At 42.8% G+C, this 14,933-nt stretch overlaps 1 protein-coding gene across 2 annotated transcripts in view; it reads left to right on the forward strand.

The window, feature by feature from the left end:
* The window catches only part of SARS1 (seryl-tRNA synthetase 1), a 29,616-nt gene extending 16,310 nt beyond the window's left edge, over positions 1-13,306 (forward strand). For both annotated transcript variants that reach the window (XM_053250503.1, XM_053250504.1), the window contains exons 4-11: positions 2,912-3,070; positions 3,861-4,004; positions 4,249-4,404; positions 6,270-6,491; positions 6,940-7,069; positions 7,432-7,589; positions 10,560-10,689; positions 12,681-13,306. In XM_053250503.1, coding sequence (XP_053106478.1) covers positions 2,912-3,070; positions 3,861-4,004; positions 4,249-4,404; positions 6,270-6,491; positions 6,940-7,069; positions 7,432-7,589; positions 10,560-10,689; positions 12,681-12,838 — 1,257 coding nt within the window. In that variant the 3' untranslated portion in view covers positions 12,839-13,306. The remainder of the gene's footprint in view (positions 1-2,911; positions 3,071-3,860; positions 4,005-4,248; positions 4,405-6,269; positions 6,492-6,939; positions 7,070-7,431; positions 7,590-10,559; positions 10,690-12,680) is intronic.
* The last annotated feature ends 1,627 nt before the right edge of the window (positions 13,307-14,933 follow it).

A 14,933-nucleotide genomic window follows, 5' to 3' on the forward strand; every position in this document is an offset into this window, starting at 1 on the left:
CGAGATAGCTGCCCCATAGTCAACGAAGGCACCCCCTGTCTCCCCCTCTCCAGACGAACCCAAACACATTGCAGCAACTTTAACCCAATTCCCAAACAGCTAAAAACTGATTAAACAGAAGCCCTTTAGCCCTCACCCTTGTTCTCCCCTGAAGTGGCTCCCCCAAAGGGGTGACCCCCTTTTGGTGTCACCCCTTCGGTGGCGACCCCGCCGATGGACCCACTGCCACAAGCAGCGTTCCCATAAGGCCCAAGACTGAGCAGATGACCCGAAGAACAGCTGAGTCACTTAGGGGCTGTTCCCAGTCCTGCACACACTCCTCACAGATGTTACCTAGAGGCAGCAACCCCACAGAGGAAGCAGGAGCAGGCAGGCAACAGCAGAAGAAGCCCCCAGGACCCACCTTGCCTCTCACCCCCGGCAGCACTGGGTGGGAAGCAGATGGACTTCTCCCTCTCCTCCGCTGAGCTTCTAGCCCAGAGATATAGAGATTAGCGATATAAAGATAATAGAGAGATATAGACTATCATAATTGAGATAATAGAGATAGATAATAGAGATATAAAATAGCTATTAAAAAAATAAAACACCCATTAAAAACAATAATACATAAAAACACAAAACAGCATCAGTAAAAACAATACTTTCATTTAAGAGCCATGTCTTTACTAGTTTCCTAAAAACTGACATGGAGACTGAGGATTGGATGCCAGCCAGGAGAGCATTCCAAAGCCTGGGGGCAATGACTGAGAAGGCCCTGTCCTGCATGCCTGACAAACAAGCCTCTCTCACCATCAGCATGTGGAACAAAGCCCCCTCCAATGATCTTGTCAGGCGGGCAGAAACCCTTGGGAGCAGGGCCCAAACTGTTAAGGGCTTTTAAGCCTATTAAGGGACCATTACAAGAACAGCAGTGGTATAGCCATAGGATAGGATTACAAATCAATGTCCTAACTATTTAACCCGCATATCAGCTTGGAAGATGTACTGTAGCTTAACCTTTAGTAAAACAACAAACAGGGGAATTGTTACCCTGTGGAAATAAATTGTCCCTTCTACTTTCAAAGCAGCTGATATTTGAACCAGCTTACATAATATACTAGCATGCCTGGTTAAATAAAGAGGTCTTTGGCACCAAAATGTCATCATAGTTGGCAGCAGGCAAGCCTCTCTCAGGAGAGCACTCCACAGTTAGAGTGCAGTGACTGAGAAGACCCTTTCCCTGGTCATATCTCAGATTGCGGGGGGACTCAGAGGAGGACCTCCAATGATGGGAACAGTGTCTGGGCAAGCTCATATGGTGGAAGCTGATCCTCCAGGTATTCAGGTCCAAAGCTGTTCTTTTCTTTAAAAAAAAAAAAAAAAACATTTATATACCGCCCTTCCTCCAAGGAGCCCAGAGTGGTGTACTTAAGTTTCTCCTTACAACAATCCTGTAAAGTAGGTTAGGCTGAGAGAGACGTGACTGGCCCAGAGTCACCCAGCTAGTTTCATGGCTGAATGGGGATTTGAACTCTGGTCTCCCCGGTCCTAGTCCAGAACTCTAACCACTACACCACGCTGGCTCTATCACTTTAAAGGTAAGAACCAGACTTTTGAGTTATGCTCAGATATGGACCAGTAGCCAGTGTAGTAGTTCAAGAACTCGTGAGATGTGTGCTCTATAATTGGTTCAAATAAGTACAAAATGTAGAGGCCAGGTTACAAACTGGATTTTCCAATAGTTCTTCAAAGGTAGCCCCACATATATGTTGCATTAGTCTAATCTCTGAAGTTACCAGTGCATGGATAACACTATCCAGGAAGGGTCGTGGCTGGTACACAATTAGTCTAAACTTAATGGAAGGCACTGTATGCCATACAAACCACTTGGGCCTCCAGTGATGATGCTGCATCCAACAGCACCCCCCAGTCTATGAATTGTGGTCCTTCACGGGAGCATGACCTTTGCTAACTTCCCTGGTTTGTTGATCTGGCTGTTGTTTGGGATTGTTTGTTGCTACTGGTGATAGTCTTTATTTGGTTACTTTGATTGTTTTGATAATTTTGTTTTTTAATTGAATTATAAACCACTTGAAAACCTCAAAGGGATAGAAGATAGGTAAAATGTTTTTTATAAATAAGCTGTTTGCCATGCTGCTCATTACATTATCCCTTTTCTCTGTGTCTTTAAATAAGTGAAAAGGCAGGTGTGGGTCTTTGCATGCCTATAGGCACTTTTTAAAAAGCAGGCACACTTTGAAGTCAGAGGATTCATTTTAAATGCAAAACAACTTAATAGAGGAATGCCCATCTGTTCAGAGCAATGAAAACTGGAGAGCAGCAGAGAGGGTTGTTGTAGGAGTGGTTCTGCTAACTCCACTTATCATCACTCAGACCTCTCGAAGTGGAATGTATCCATGAAGCTAGTCCTCAATAAAGTAAAGTTGTGCTGTGAAGTCTGTGTTGACTCCTGGCGACCACAGAGCCCTCTGGTTGTCTTTGGTAGAATACAGGAGGGGCTTACCGTTGCCATCTCCTGCGCAGTATGAGATTATGCCTTTCAGCATCTTCCTATATCACTGCTGCCCGATATAGGTGTTGCCCATAGTCTGGGAAACATACCAATGGGGATTCGATCCAGCAACCTCTTCCTCTCCAGGCAAGTTACTTCCCCGCTGCGCCATTAGGTGGCAAGTCCTCACTAAGTGATTCTGAAATTCTAGTCTCTTGTGTGGGCAACAGACTAGATGTTTCATTTTATCCTGAACCCCTGTAGACCACTTTTAGTCCTTCATGATGTTAAACCCTCAGCTGAAAGGTGAACCAGTCGTAGTCTGGTTGCTAAAGGAACTCTCTGTCTTCACAAGAGATTATTTTCCTCTTATCTTTCATGTGATGTGACATGCTGAGTGATCCTTTTTGTGTTCAGGGTCTTCAAGTAAGCCAGATAAAGAAAGTCCGTCTTTTAATTGATGAAGCAATACTGGAGTGTGATGAAGAGCGCTTGAAGTTAGAAGCAGAGCGGTTTGAGAACCTCAGAGAAATTGGAAATCTCCTTCATCCCTCTGTGCCAATCAGCAATGATGAGGTAGGCATAAATGAGCATGGAGGTGATATATATTCTGCTTGAAATTGTTTTGTACAGATAGAGTAAAATGTACTGCGAGCAAGACTGCAGGTTGAATAGTCAGTCTGGTGTGGAGGATTGGGAAGTGATGACATTTGCATAATAAAGCCGTGTTTTTCCCAGGAATAAGAAGCCCACAAATGTAAAGGATCCATAAGAAGGTAGTCATGTTTAGGAAATGTATGGGAAGCAGAAATGGTATTTGGTTCTGAATTAACTTCCCTTGCCCAACAAGACAATTTTTAGCTAATAATGTGGCTGGACCGGTCTTGTATAAGGCTAGCCTGGCTGGATTTTGTATTGGGATCCAAAGCACTATCATTGTCTGTTGCTATGGAAATAGCATAGTCATTTGTGTTGTTAAGGAGTAGTAATTTTGCCCAGTTACTCAAGAGAGTTATTGGGTGCTTCTGCAAGAGGAAATGACAAGCTGTTTTTATAATCTTAGTGCTGCAAGGGATCAACAGACCACCAGATTTGGTCCTTCCTCCACACCCCACCACCTGCTTCAGAGCAGAGCAGGCCACACACTAGCCTCAAATGGATCAGCCCTTGAGATGCAGTGGGCCACAACTAGAAAGCAAATGCAACACTGGGAAGCTTCTGGCAATTGAATTATGCTCCACCTAGGCAGCCAAATATACACAACCTTGGCTTTACAAATGTTGAAGAGATGTTTGCTTCAATCAGATGTGATTTTAGCTGTTCAATAAGCTTTAGAATCCCCCCCTGTTTTTTACCACATGGGTAGGATGCCGATAATAAAGTGGAGAGGATATGGGGAGACTGCACTGTAAGGAAGAAGTATTCTCATGTGGACCTGGTTGTCATGGTGGATGGCTATGAGGGAGAAAAGGGAGCCATTGTAGCTGGAAGCAGAGGATACTTTCTTAAGGTAAGTGCATAGAATTTTAATGGTTCCCATTTTGGGGTCATGGAGAGAATGAAAAGGGGGCAGTAGACTATTTGGATTGGGGACCTGAGCAGCAAGAGACAGAATGCAAAGTTCCTGGCAATGCCAGGTAAAAAGATGTGGGTTTTTAGAAGGCCTCTGGATGGCTTTTATGTGGGTTTTTAGAAGGCCTCTCTTTATGGAACAGAATGTTGACTCCCTCGCTCTATATGGTTTTTCTCTCTAGGGTGCACTTGTTTTTCTAGAGCAGGCTCTAATTCAGTATGCCCTACAGACACTACTCAGCAAAGGGTACACCCCTGTTTATACCCCCTTCTTCATGAGAAAAGAGGTGATGCAGGAAGTGGCCCAGCTAAGTCAGTTTGATGAAGAGCTCTACAAGGTAAGTTGCAAAAAGATGAGACTTTCCATAGCATGTGTTGGCAGCTTCCACAGATTTTTGTGATGCTTAGCTTAATTTGTAATCAGATTGTTAATGGAGTTGTGTGGGATCTTTCAGATTTAAAATTTTCTAGTCTAGATTATCTAGACCCATTTCAAACTGGTTTTAGAGCAGGCTATGAGGTGGAGACTGCCTTGGTTGACCTGATGGATGATCTCCAATTAAGATTTGACAGAGGGAGTGTGACTCTGTTGGTCCTTTTGGATCTTTTGATGGCTTTCGATACTATTGACCATAGTATCCTTCTGAAACATCTGAGGGGATTGAGCATGGGAGGCACTGTTTTGCAGTGGTTCCGGTCCTACCTCACAGGCAGATTCCAGATGGTGTCTCTTGGAGACTGTTCTTCAAAATCTGTACTTTCCTATGGTGTCCCTCAGGGCTCTGTATTGTCTCCGATGTTGTTTAACATCTACATTAAACCGCTGGGAGAGATCATCAGGAGATTTGGTGCAGGGTGTTATCAATATGCTGATGACACCCAAATCTATTTCTCCATGTCAACATCATCAGGAGAAGGCATAACCTCCCTAAATGCCTGCCTAGAGGCAGTAATGGGCTGGATGAGGGATAAGAAACTGAGGTTGAATCCAGATAAGGCGGAGGTACTTATTGTGCATGGTCAAAACTTGGGAGACGAGTTTGATCTGCCAGTTCTGGATGGGGTCATGCTCCCCCAGAAGGAACAGGTACGCAGTCTGGGGGTGCTTCTGGATCCAAACCTCTCTCTGGTGTCCCAGGTTGAGGTGGTGGCCAGAGGTGCTTTTTATCAGCTTTGGCTGATACGCCAGCTGTGTCCATTTCTTGAGATGAATGACCTCAAAACGGTGGTACATCTGCTGGTAACCTCTAGGCTGGATTACTGCAATGCGTTCTATGTGGGGTTGTCTTTGTACATAGTCCAGAAACTGCAGTTGGTTCAGAACGCAGCAGCCAGGCTGGTCTCTGGGTCATCTAGGAGAGACTATATGACTCCTGGATTGAAGGAATTGCACTGGCTGCTGATAGGTTTCTGGGCAAAATAAAAGATGGTGGTCATTACCTAGAAAGCCCTAAACAGCTTAGGCCCTGGGAATTTAAGAGAACTACTTCTTCGACATGAGCCCCACCACCTGCTAAGATCATTTAGAGAGGTTTGCCTGTGGCTGCCGCCAACTCGTCTGATAGTTACTCGGGAGCGGGCCTTCTTCGTTGCAGCCCCTGGACTTTGGAATGCGCTCCCTGTTTAAATAAGAGCCTCCCCATCTCTGGCAACTTTTTAAAAGGCACTGAAGACACATTTATTCACCCAGGCTTTTCATTAGATTTATAGTTTTAAATATTTTTAATAGTGGGTTTTAAATGTTTTTAATCTTTTAAATGATTTTAATTGTTAATTGATGTTAAAATCTTTAAATGATTTTAATTGTGAACTGCCCAGAGACACAAGTTTTGGGCATTATAGAAATATTTTAAATAAATAAATAATAAATAAAAATAAAATATATCGTTTATAAACCTTCTGTAAGGTATGGGGCTATATTGCTGTTTCAGACGTTGACATATTTTTCTAATAAAATTGTTCTCTGGGCAGCTCACAACAGAGGATTAAATCATACAATAAAAACACATAGCTGACTTCGTGATACCAGATATGCAGGACTGCAGTATTTGTTTTGAATACAAATGGTGGTGCATGCACAATAATTATTTCTTTCTTTTTTGCTCCATTAAAGGTGCTGTTGTTCAGAATCCGTAATTCTGAAGTTCATGAACATGTAACATGGCTGCTCTGGTCTGATACACTAACAACTTCTGTTTCTCAGGTGCTTGGCAAAGGCAGTGAGAAGAGTGATGATAACACCATTGATGAGAAATATCTGATTGCTACCTCTGAACAGCCAATTGCAGCTCTGCACAGAGATGAATGGCTGAAGCCAGAAGATCTGCCCATCAAGTATTCTGGGTTGTCAACCTGCTTCCGACAGGAAGTTGGCTCACACGGCCGTGATACTAGAGGCATCTTCCGGGTGCACCAATTTGAAAAGGTAGTCCAATAATAAAAGCTATTATCTGATTTTGCTTGGAAGATTGTTCTGGGTACTGGTACAAGAAAAAGGCACTGCAGTTGTTCTTTCCCACCCCTGTATCTTTTTCAAATATGAACCAGGAATGTCATAGCCTGGAGCCGAACTTATTTCAGGAATTTGCTGTTAGGGCAAGTGATCCCAAGATATGGAATATCAAAACTGATATGTTCTGAGATCTAATTGCTCTTATACTTCATCTCAGTGAAGGATTGCTACTCAGTGTTACAGGCAGTTATTACTCTTATATTGGAGTGAAGGGGTTAAATGATTTGTTAAGCTCACAGTCAAGCTGTCATTTTAGTATTTTGCATATTTGTTCTGAGGCTAACAAAATAAAACACTGTTTCTCTCTTCTTGTGTTCTCTGCTCTCTAAAGTTCTTCTCCATTCTTCTTGCCCTTGTCTAGATTGAGCAGTTTGTCTATGCATCACCTCATGATAACAAATCTTGGGAGATGTTTGATGAAATGATTGCAACAGCTGAAGAATTCTATCAGTCTTTGGGCATCCCTTACCACATTGTCAATATTGTCTCAGGTATGCACACATCCCTAAACAATTTACAGCCTGATTCTGTGGTTATTTACTAGAAATAGTCTCACTGAGTTCATTGGGGCTTACTTTCTAGTATATGCATACAGCCTTGCAGCCTTAATCTCTAGTAATTTATAACTTTATTTGCTGTATAACACTAAGGTCTGTAGTATCCAGTCATGCAGGTCATGTGCTCATATTTAATTCTCAGACTGGTTCACTCTAATCTGGCAGAGCAGACCTTCTTGTCATTCTTGCTTTCATTCAGTAGCTCCAGAATTACTAATGGGGTGGGAGAAGTTTGGTCTTTCAGTTATTATTACCATACTGAAATAGTGTCTAAATGCTGCTTCCTGGTATAATAGGTTCTTTGAATCATGCTGCCAGTAAGAAGCTAGACTTGGAGGCATGGTTTCCAGGTTCAGGAGCTTTCCGTGAGCTTGTTTCTTGCTCAAACTGCACTGACTACCAGGCACGTCGACTACGGATCCGGTATGGGCAAACCAAGAAGATGATGGACAAAGTAGGTTGCATTGTATCTTTTAGCTGTGAATTGCTCCTAGAGTGTCACTGTTGACATCTTGATGTACTAGACATCCTTTACAGCCAATATCTCCTCTTGTGTTCTTCAAGAGTTGGTGCTTCTTACATTCCAAAATCTTTAAGGACTCTTCTCTTTTTTTGCCTGATCTTTAGAATTTCCCATTTGAGGTTGCTGCCCCAAAGCTGGTCTCTTCAGATCTTTTCTGTGGAGATGAGTTGACATTGAACATGTCCCTGGAGATTTAGCAAGAATTTGAAAAGGATACAAATTTAATTTCCAGGGAGTTCCATAAGTAACCAGTTAATGTATTTTGTGTCTCACTGGTTGTATTTCTGTAATGCTGTTTTGGAATGTCCACCTTGAAAATGGGTTACTCACCAGCTCAGTCTTCTAGCTTACTGAGGTGACTGGAAGCCATAGGATTGCTAGACTAAATTTTAAACAAGTTGTTCTAGTAAGAACTAATCTGCCTACTTTCCTTTCATTATCCCACAACTGGACAAAATTTGGTTCAAATGGGTTAGGTGGTTAGATCTCTTGCCCCCAAATGTTCACACATCTGCCACCTTGATGGATGACAGAGTCACAAACTATGCCATTGTGCATCCCTACAACTGTACCTGATTCATATTGGCCCAGGAATGGCGAAGTTGATGCAGGACACACACAGAGAGACACATGGAATGCAGGGTGATCTCATAAGCCTACTGGAAAATAATAATAATAATAATAATTCAATTTCTATACCACCCTTCCAAAAATGGCTCAGGGCGGTTTACAAAGAGAAATAACAAAATAGGCTTTTTAAAAGGTACAACCCTTCAAAATTATGAAGAGTGTAGAAACTAAGATGCAGAATTAATTTGTTTCTGCATTCTTAAGCCTTTAGACTACTATATGCTTTGTTTTTAAGATTTTTCGCCACCACAAATGGTCTAGAGATTTTTTTTTTTTAAGGGTTAAAGTATCTGAATTTAAACACTCACATTTTTGCTTTTAAAATGAGTAGTTAAGCAGGTCTGTTGCAGAATGATTGAGCCAGAGAGTACTAGTTGTACTGTTTTGGAAATCGGAACAAGTACAAGTGTCCCCCGTTATTCACGGAGTCTTTGTTCCCACCAATTTCCGCTGATAAGGAAACCACAAATAAAGAGACCTTAACTGTCTGGGGATTGAAGGGTTAGGTTCCTTGAGCTAAAAAAAAAACCTCTAAAAGAGGATAAGGATTGGCAAGTATAGTACCTTGTTCTCCAGAAATAACACTCCCCTATCCTCTTATTTTTCATTGGTTTAAAAAAAAAAGCCACAAAATGGCCTTGCGCTTCAAAATGGCAGGTTGAAATGACTTCAGAAGTAATTTCCAGCCACTCAGGTACTGTGGATAGGCAAAAAATTGCCCATGCTTCATGCCATGGATAAAGAAACAGTCTCTAAGACCCATCCACAGATACATGAAACTGCAATCTGCAAAACTGCGGATAACAAAGGTCTCCTGTACAGTAATTAGATGTTAATTGAAGTTTTTCAGATTTATTGGATCCAGTGGTGCCCTGTACCAAACAGCAAGGTTTTCCTGCTCATGCAAGAGTGGGGGGAGCTCCCAATTTCTGCCAACCCCCCACACCTGAAACCCTATGCTCTAACTACATCAGACATAATTCCAGAAGCCCCCTGACCTCTAGAAATTGCTTTTTGGAAGGCATAGAAGATGCCAGTGGCAAGGAAGGAGACAACAAAGCCCTTCTCCATGATTAAAAGCCCACTTAACAGTTTGTAGAATTCAACCCAGTGTTAATAAGAGCATATGAAGTTGTCTTATACTAAGTTAGACCATTGATCCATCTAGCTTGGTGTTGCCTACACTGAGTAGCAACAGCTCTACAGGATTTCAGAGAGGACTCTCCAGCCCAACTGAAGATGCCAGGAATTAAACCTGGGACCTTCTGCATGAAAAGTTTGTGCTTTACCACTGAGCTGCAGCCCCTCCCCAAAGTACATTAACAAAGTACAGGTGGGCCACTGTGTGAAACAGGATGCTGGACTAGATGGGCCTTGGTCCTGATCCAGCAGGGCTGTTCTTATGTATTCTTGTTAATCGCAGATTCACTATCTACTGTTTCTCATATCTGCCCCGCATATACCGAGGCCATATAGGGGCGGGGGAGGACCCTAGAGCGGTGTACATGGTTGTGTTTATCCTCACAACAACTCTGTGAGGTAGGTTAGGCTGAGAGATAAGTGACTTGCCCAGAGTCACCTGGTGAGCTTCATGATTAAATGGAGGATTGGAACTTGGGTCTCCCTGGTCCTAGTCCAGCTCACTAACCACTACGCTATAGCTCTCTGAAAGGAATTTAGTGTGTTGTGTCAGTTAAGGCAAAACAATTATGAATAATTAGGAAAGTGTTAAGTTATGTAATGCATTACGCTGCATTCTTATCTAGCACAGTGCACACCATTCTGGCTTCTGCATTGCTGAGGACTAACAGGGAATACTAGGCTCTCTCCTGTGCTGCTTGTGAGCGTTCTTGTGGCAAGCCTTCATACTGAAGGAAGGCAGAGTCCTGAGTGCAATTAATCTGACCCAGCACAGTTCAGTGTATGTCACACTCCCTTTTGTGTTCCAGTGTACTGAGTATTCATCTGTTTTAAATGTAAATATATTTCTTTCTATATATATTGCTTCAAAGCAAGAAAGAGGTTAAAATATATGTAAAAGTGTGACACATGACTTAAATACAAAGAGGAGAGAGGAAGAATCAATAGCCATATTAAAGTATCCAAGTACAATTAAAGTACCTCAGCACTGAAATGTATTTAAGATCATGTGCAAATAGCAAAATACACCACTACTAGTTTTGAGAGGTTTCTTAGTCTCCCCAAAGATGTACGTACTTGTATCTGTTTTGATGAGGAATACTCAGAATGTTACGGGTTTTATCTTCCTAGGTGGAATTTGTACATATGCTCAATGCCACCATGTGTGCCACAACACGGACTATCTGTGCCATCCTGGAGAATTATCAGACGGAGGAAGGAATAGTTGTTCCAGAAAAACTAAGGAACTTCATGCCACCAGGTAAAAACGGAAATGCTAGTGACCCATAATTCTGCATCCACCCTACTTGTTGCCCTTCAGGGGTCCAGACACTGGGATACTCCCCTCTCCAACCACAGTGCCTTTTGTGCTGGATGCTGGCTAACCTACAGAGAACTCTGAAGTTTTAAAAGCTGTGTTTTCCTCTTAAGTCCTAGCCCACTGCCCAAGGACATCATCACTAACTCAGGAGTAGCATATAAACGTGGGGGTGGGGAAGGGTCCTTGAATGGCTATGGCCTGGGGAGCTGCCCGAGGTTGGGACTGGGAGATTAGTGTTTCAATCTATAGATGTTGAAATAAACAATATGTTTGTGACCCTTTTGGTTTGTTTTAAACCCTTTATTATTTATTTATTACGCTGCCATCAAATTAATCCTAATTTGGATTTCTAACACTAACTTTGGTATTGTGTCCAAGTGGTAACTGGGGGGAGAAGTAGACACAGTTGACATTTTAAAATTCTAAACCAAAGAAAATAACTCTATCGTGGTACACTAGCTTCAGTGGTTTCTATTCTCTACAAGGTAGGGTATGAGTAATGGTTTCTTTAACAAAGTAACAACCTTAGTATTTACTTGCTAGTCAGTACACCACTTCTTGTAGTTCAATCTTGTATTAAAAACTCCAGCATTTATACAAGATTGTGTCAGTGTGTCAACTATCAAGATACTGAGGTGTCTGTTAAGGTAAAACAAGCTTCTTTAGACTTTCAGCACCTTTCCTGGGACGCAACCTCCCTAGCTGTATAACTTGTGTATTAAACCATACACCCCCAGAATTCACAAAGTGATAGTCAAGCTTGATTTGCAGAGGTATTCTCAGGTGTGTACAACCTACCTGCCAACCTCCCAGTTCCGCCCTCAGTCCTGCTCTAGAGACCCTAACCAGAGATCCTCTCTCTAGCCCTAACCGTCCCTATCTCTAGCTCAGCCAAGCCCCCTCTAACTCTGGCTCCTTCTAGCATTATCTGAGAAAGTCTGTTAGCTCTAATTGAATTTTATAGACATCTGTTTACTCCATTCCAAAGCCCCTCCCTTGGGAATTCTCTCCAGAGGAAGTACCTAAGCTTAAATTCCTTTTGATTGATGGTGTAGACCAGGGTTTCTTAACCTTGGGCCCCCAGATGATGTTGGACTACAACTCCCAGAACCCCCAGACATGGTCTTTGTGGCTGGGGATTCTGGGAGTTGTAGTCCAACAACATCTGGGGGCCCAAGGTTAAGAAACCCTGGTGTAGACTAGCCAGTCACTGCAGGCCCTTGTTGTTTGCATAATTTTAAAATAACTTTTCCCCCAACTTTTTTCCTAAACTTCTTATTTTACATTTTCATCTTAACACATCTGTCTGTCTGTCCTGTCTGTCTGTCTGTCTGTCTGTCTATCTATCTAATTCTCCCAACGTACCCATGCGTGGCAGCTCTTGTGAGAATTTGTGAGCAGCTGCCTGGGGGATAGTGACGGGGAGACAATGGCAGCTGGTCAGCCAGAGGAGGCGGTGGTGGGCTGGCCCAGCCAGTGGGAGACAGGAGGAGGCGGGTGGCCCGGCTGCCGGGAGGTGATGGCGGGCCAGCTTTCTGACCGGCTAGCCTGCTGGAAAGCACGGGGTGGGGGGAGAAGTGGGCAAGGGGGGAAAGTGGCTGGTTGGCCAGAAAGCTGAGCATGCCGGCAGGGGGCGGGGAAGCAGCAGTGGTGGGTGGGCCAGCCGGAGGCGCAGATGCTCTGCGCCCGGCCCAGCTAGTTACATTTGACAAAAGAGCATTAGTTCTGATCTATGATCTATTGGCTTACATAGCACTCTCTGAAGTCACAGACATGGGGCAAACTATAATCAGTATGGCTTTGTGTGTAAGGATTTTTGGCTTGTCTGAATGGTGAAATTAATTGTTGGGTCCATGGGGTCAGGGGAGGGAGGAGATTCTGGTTGATGGTCATGCGGTGCTTCTGTATTTAACCTGCTCTTCACTCTTTAGGTCTGAAAGAAATCATAAAATTTGTGAAGCCTGCTCCTATTGACCAGGAAATTTCTAAGAAGCAGAAGAAACAACATGAGGGAGGCAAAAAGAAATCGGCAGGAGGGGACTGTGCTCTGGAAGGGAAAATGCAGAATATGGATGTGAACAGTCCCTAAAATGTTTTACGGAGGCTGCATCGTTTTTAGTGGGTAAAGCTGAGGGGCTCCTGAATACAAGTTGTTGCTTTGTTTCATCCCTTGTTGCCATGAGCAAGTCGCTTTTTTCCTTCTTGACTTCTACCACAGGAAGATGATACTTCCATGGTGGCTGTGAGGAGGCACGGATGTTTCTTTCACTCTTTGAATGTAGAAAGTACTGCAGTCTTAAATTATGTTAAGTATTTGTGGAAACAACTTCTGTTCAAACCCCAAGCTGCAAATCCAAGCAGAGGGAACAAAGCACTATAACATGTTCACTTGTTGAAAATCTCTGCATAGCAAAAAACAGTAAAGGGTTAAATCAAAAGGGAAGAGAAATATAGGCACATGTTTAATTTTACTGTCAAGACAGTCTGTTCACATAGTCATAGGATTTTATCTAATTTGATGGGACTAAATGAATAAAGCCAACAATTAAGACATTAATATTTTTCTCAGTTGTGTTTTGCATTCTTCTGTATTTCTTGGGTTTCTTAAGAACAATATTTGGGTTTGCTCAGTTTTGGAACAAATGATTTTGCACAGGTGTGAGGTTAATATTGTTTGACTACTAAAACTCCACATTAATAAGAGTTATTTGCCTATTAATATGCTGCCTAATACAATTGTTCAGGGTTTTTTTCTGTCAGTGCTACATTTTCTATGACCTCTGTTTTAATTAAGTATTCTATATTACTTGACCTGTATTTTTAATTTACCATAGACCATCATTTATGGACAATTAGCTTGATACAATTGTAGTATTTAATGTATTTGTAGAATGTGAGCAGCACAAAGGAATCCCTGATCATATGGCACACCTATGGGAAAACAACTCTTCTCCACTCCTTCACTTCCATGAACCACCACATTATAGTCTACACTAGGCCAATTCAAGTTGGGGGGAAATGGAATTTCTGATGTCAGAAAACATTACCCGCAGCACCAAGGCAGCTGAATGCGGGGTCAGTGCCCCAGGTACTGTAGTTGTGGTGGCCCTTTAAGTGTGCGCCCAGCACTGGCATGGGTGGCTGGGAAGCACAGCGATCTTCAAGGGCAGTGGGGGGTGGGCAGGAGGTGACGTTAGGCAGCGTAAGAATCCTGCACGCCTGCTGGGAGGACATAGACGCTTCATATTAACTACCAGCCCCAGAAGCCCATGCATCCTCACAGCAGGTGTGCAGGCTTCCTATACTGCCCAATGGCACTTCCTGCCTCCCCCCAACCCCTCCGCTCCCAAAGATTGCTGCATTTTCCAGCTGCCCCAGTGCTGGGTATACATTTAAATGGCCATGACCACCATAGTACCCGGGGCACTTACTCTGCATTTGGTTGCCTCCTGGGGGTGAGGGTAGGGATTTCTGATATCAGAAATCCGTTTTTCCTGACTTGCACAGGCCTAGTCTACACTTAGCCTTTTAAAATTCAATCATCTGTTGTATAAAGCCTCTATTCACTTGTGAAGCAGTGTGTTGCACTACAGCTTAAAAACACACACAACTAAATGGAAATGACTTCTGTTTTTAAAGGCAATGGACTTAAACTATTGATTTAGATCAATTTTCCCAATGTGCAATTCATATATTTCCTGAAGAATATACACCAGTTATGTATGGTGGTTACTGCTACAACAACAAATGTTTGTATACCTGTTCTTCAACCAAAGTTCTCAAAGTGGGTTACATAGAAAAATAAATAATACATAAATAAGATGGCTCCCTGTCCCTAAAGGGCTCACAATCTAGAAAGAAACACAAAGTAGACACCAGCAACAGCCACTGTAGGGAAGCTGTGCCGGGGCTGGATAGGGCTAGTTGCTCTCCCCCTGCTAAATATAAGAGAATCATCACTTTAAAAGGTATATCTTTGATCAGCAAGGGTATGTGTTCTTTAGGAGATACAATTTGCACAGAGAGAAAGTTTTTCAATGGTCCTTCAGATGTTGCTGAACTACAACTCCCATTATTGTGGCTGGAATTATGGGAGTTGTAGTTCCCCGACATCTGAAGGACCACAGGTTGGAAAGTGCTGGCTTAAGCCCATTGCCTTTCAAAACAAAAATGGCTTCTGTTTC

This window comes from Hemicordylus capensis, chromosome 4 (assembly GCF_027244095.1).
Source record: "Hemicordylus capensis ecotype Gifberg chromosome 4, rHemCap1.1.pri, whole genome shotgun sequence".
Taxonomy (NCBI): Eukaryota; Metazoa; Chordata; class Lepidosauria; order Squamata; family Cordylidae; genus Hemicordylus; species Hemicordylus capensis.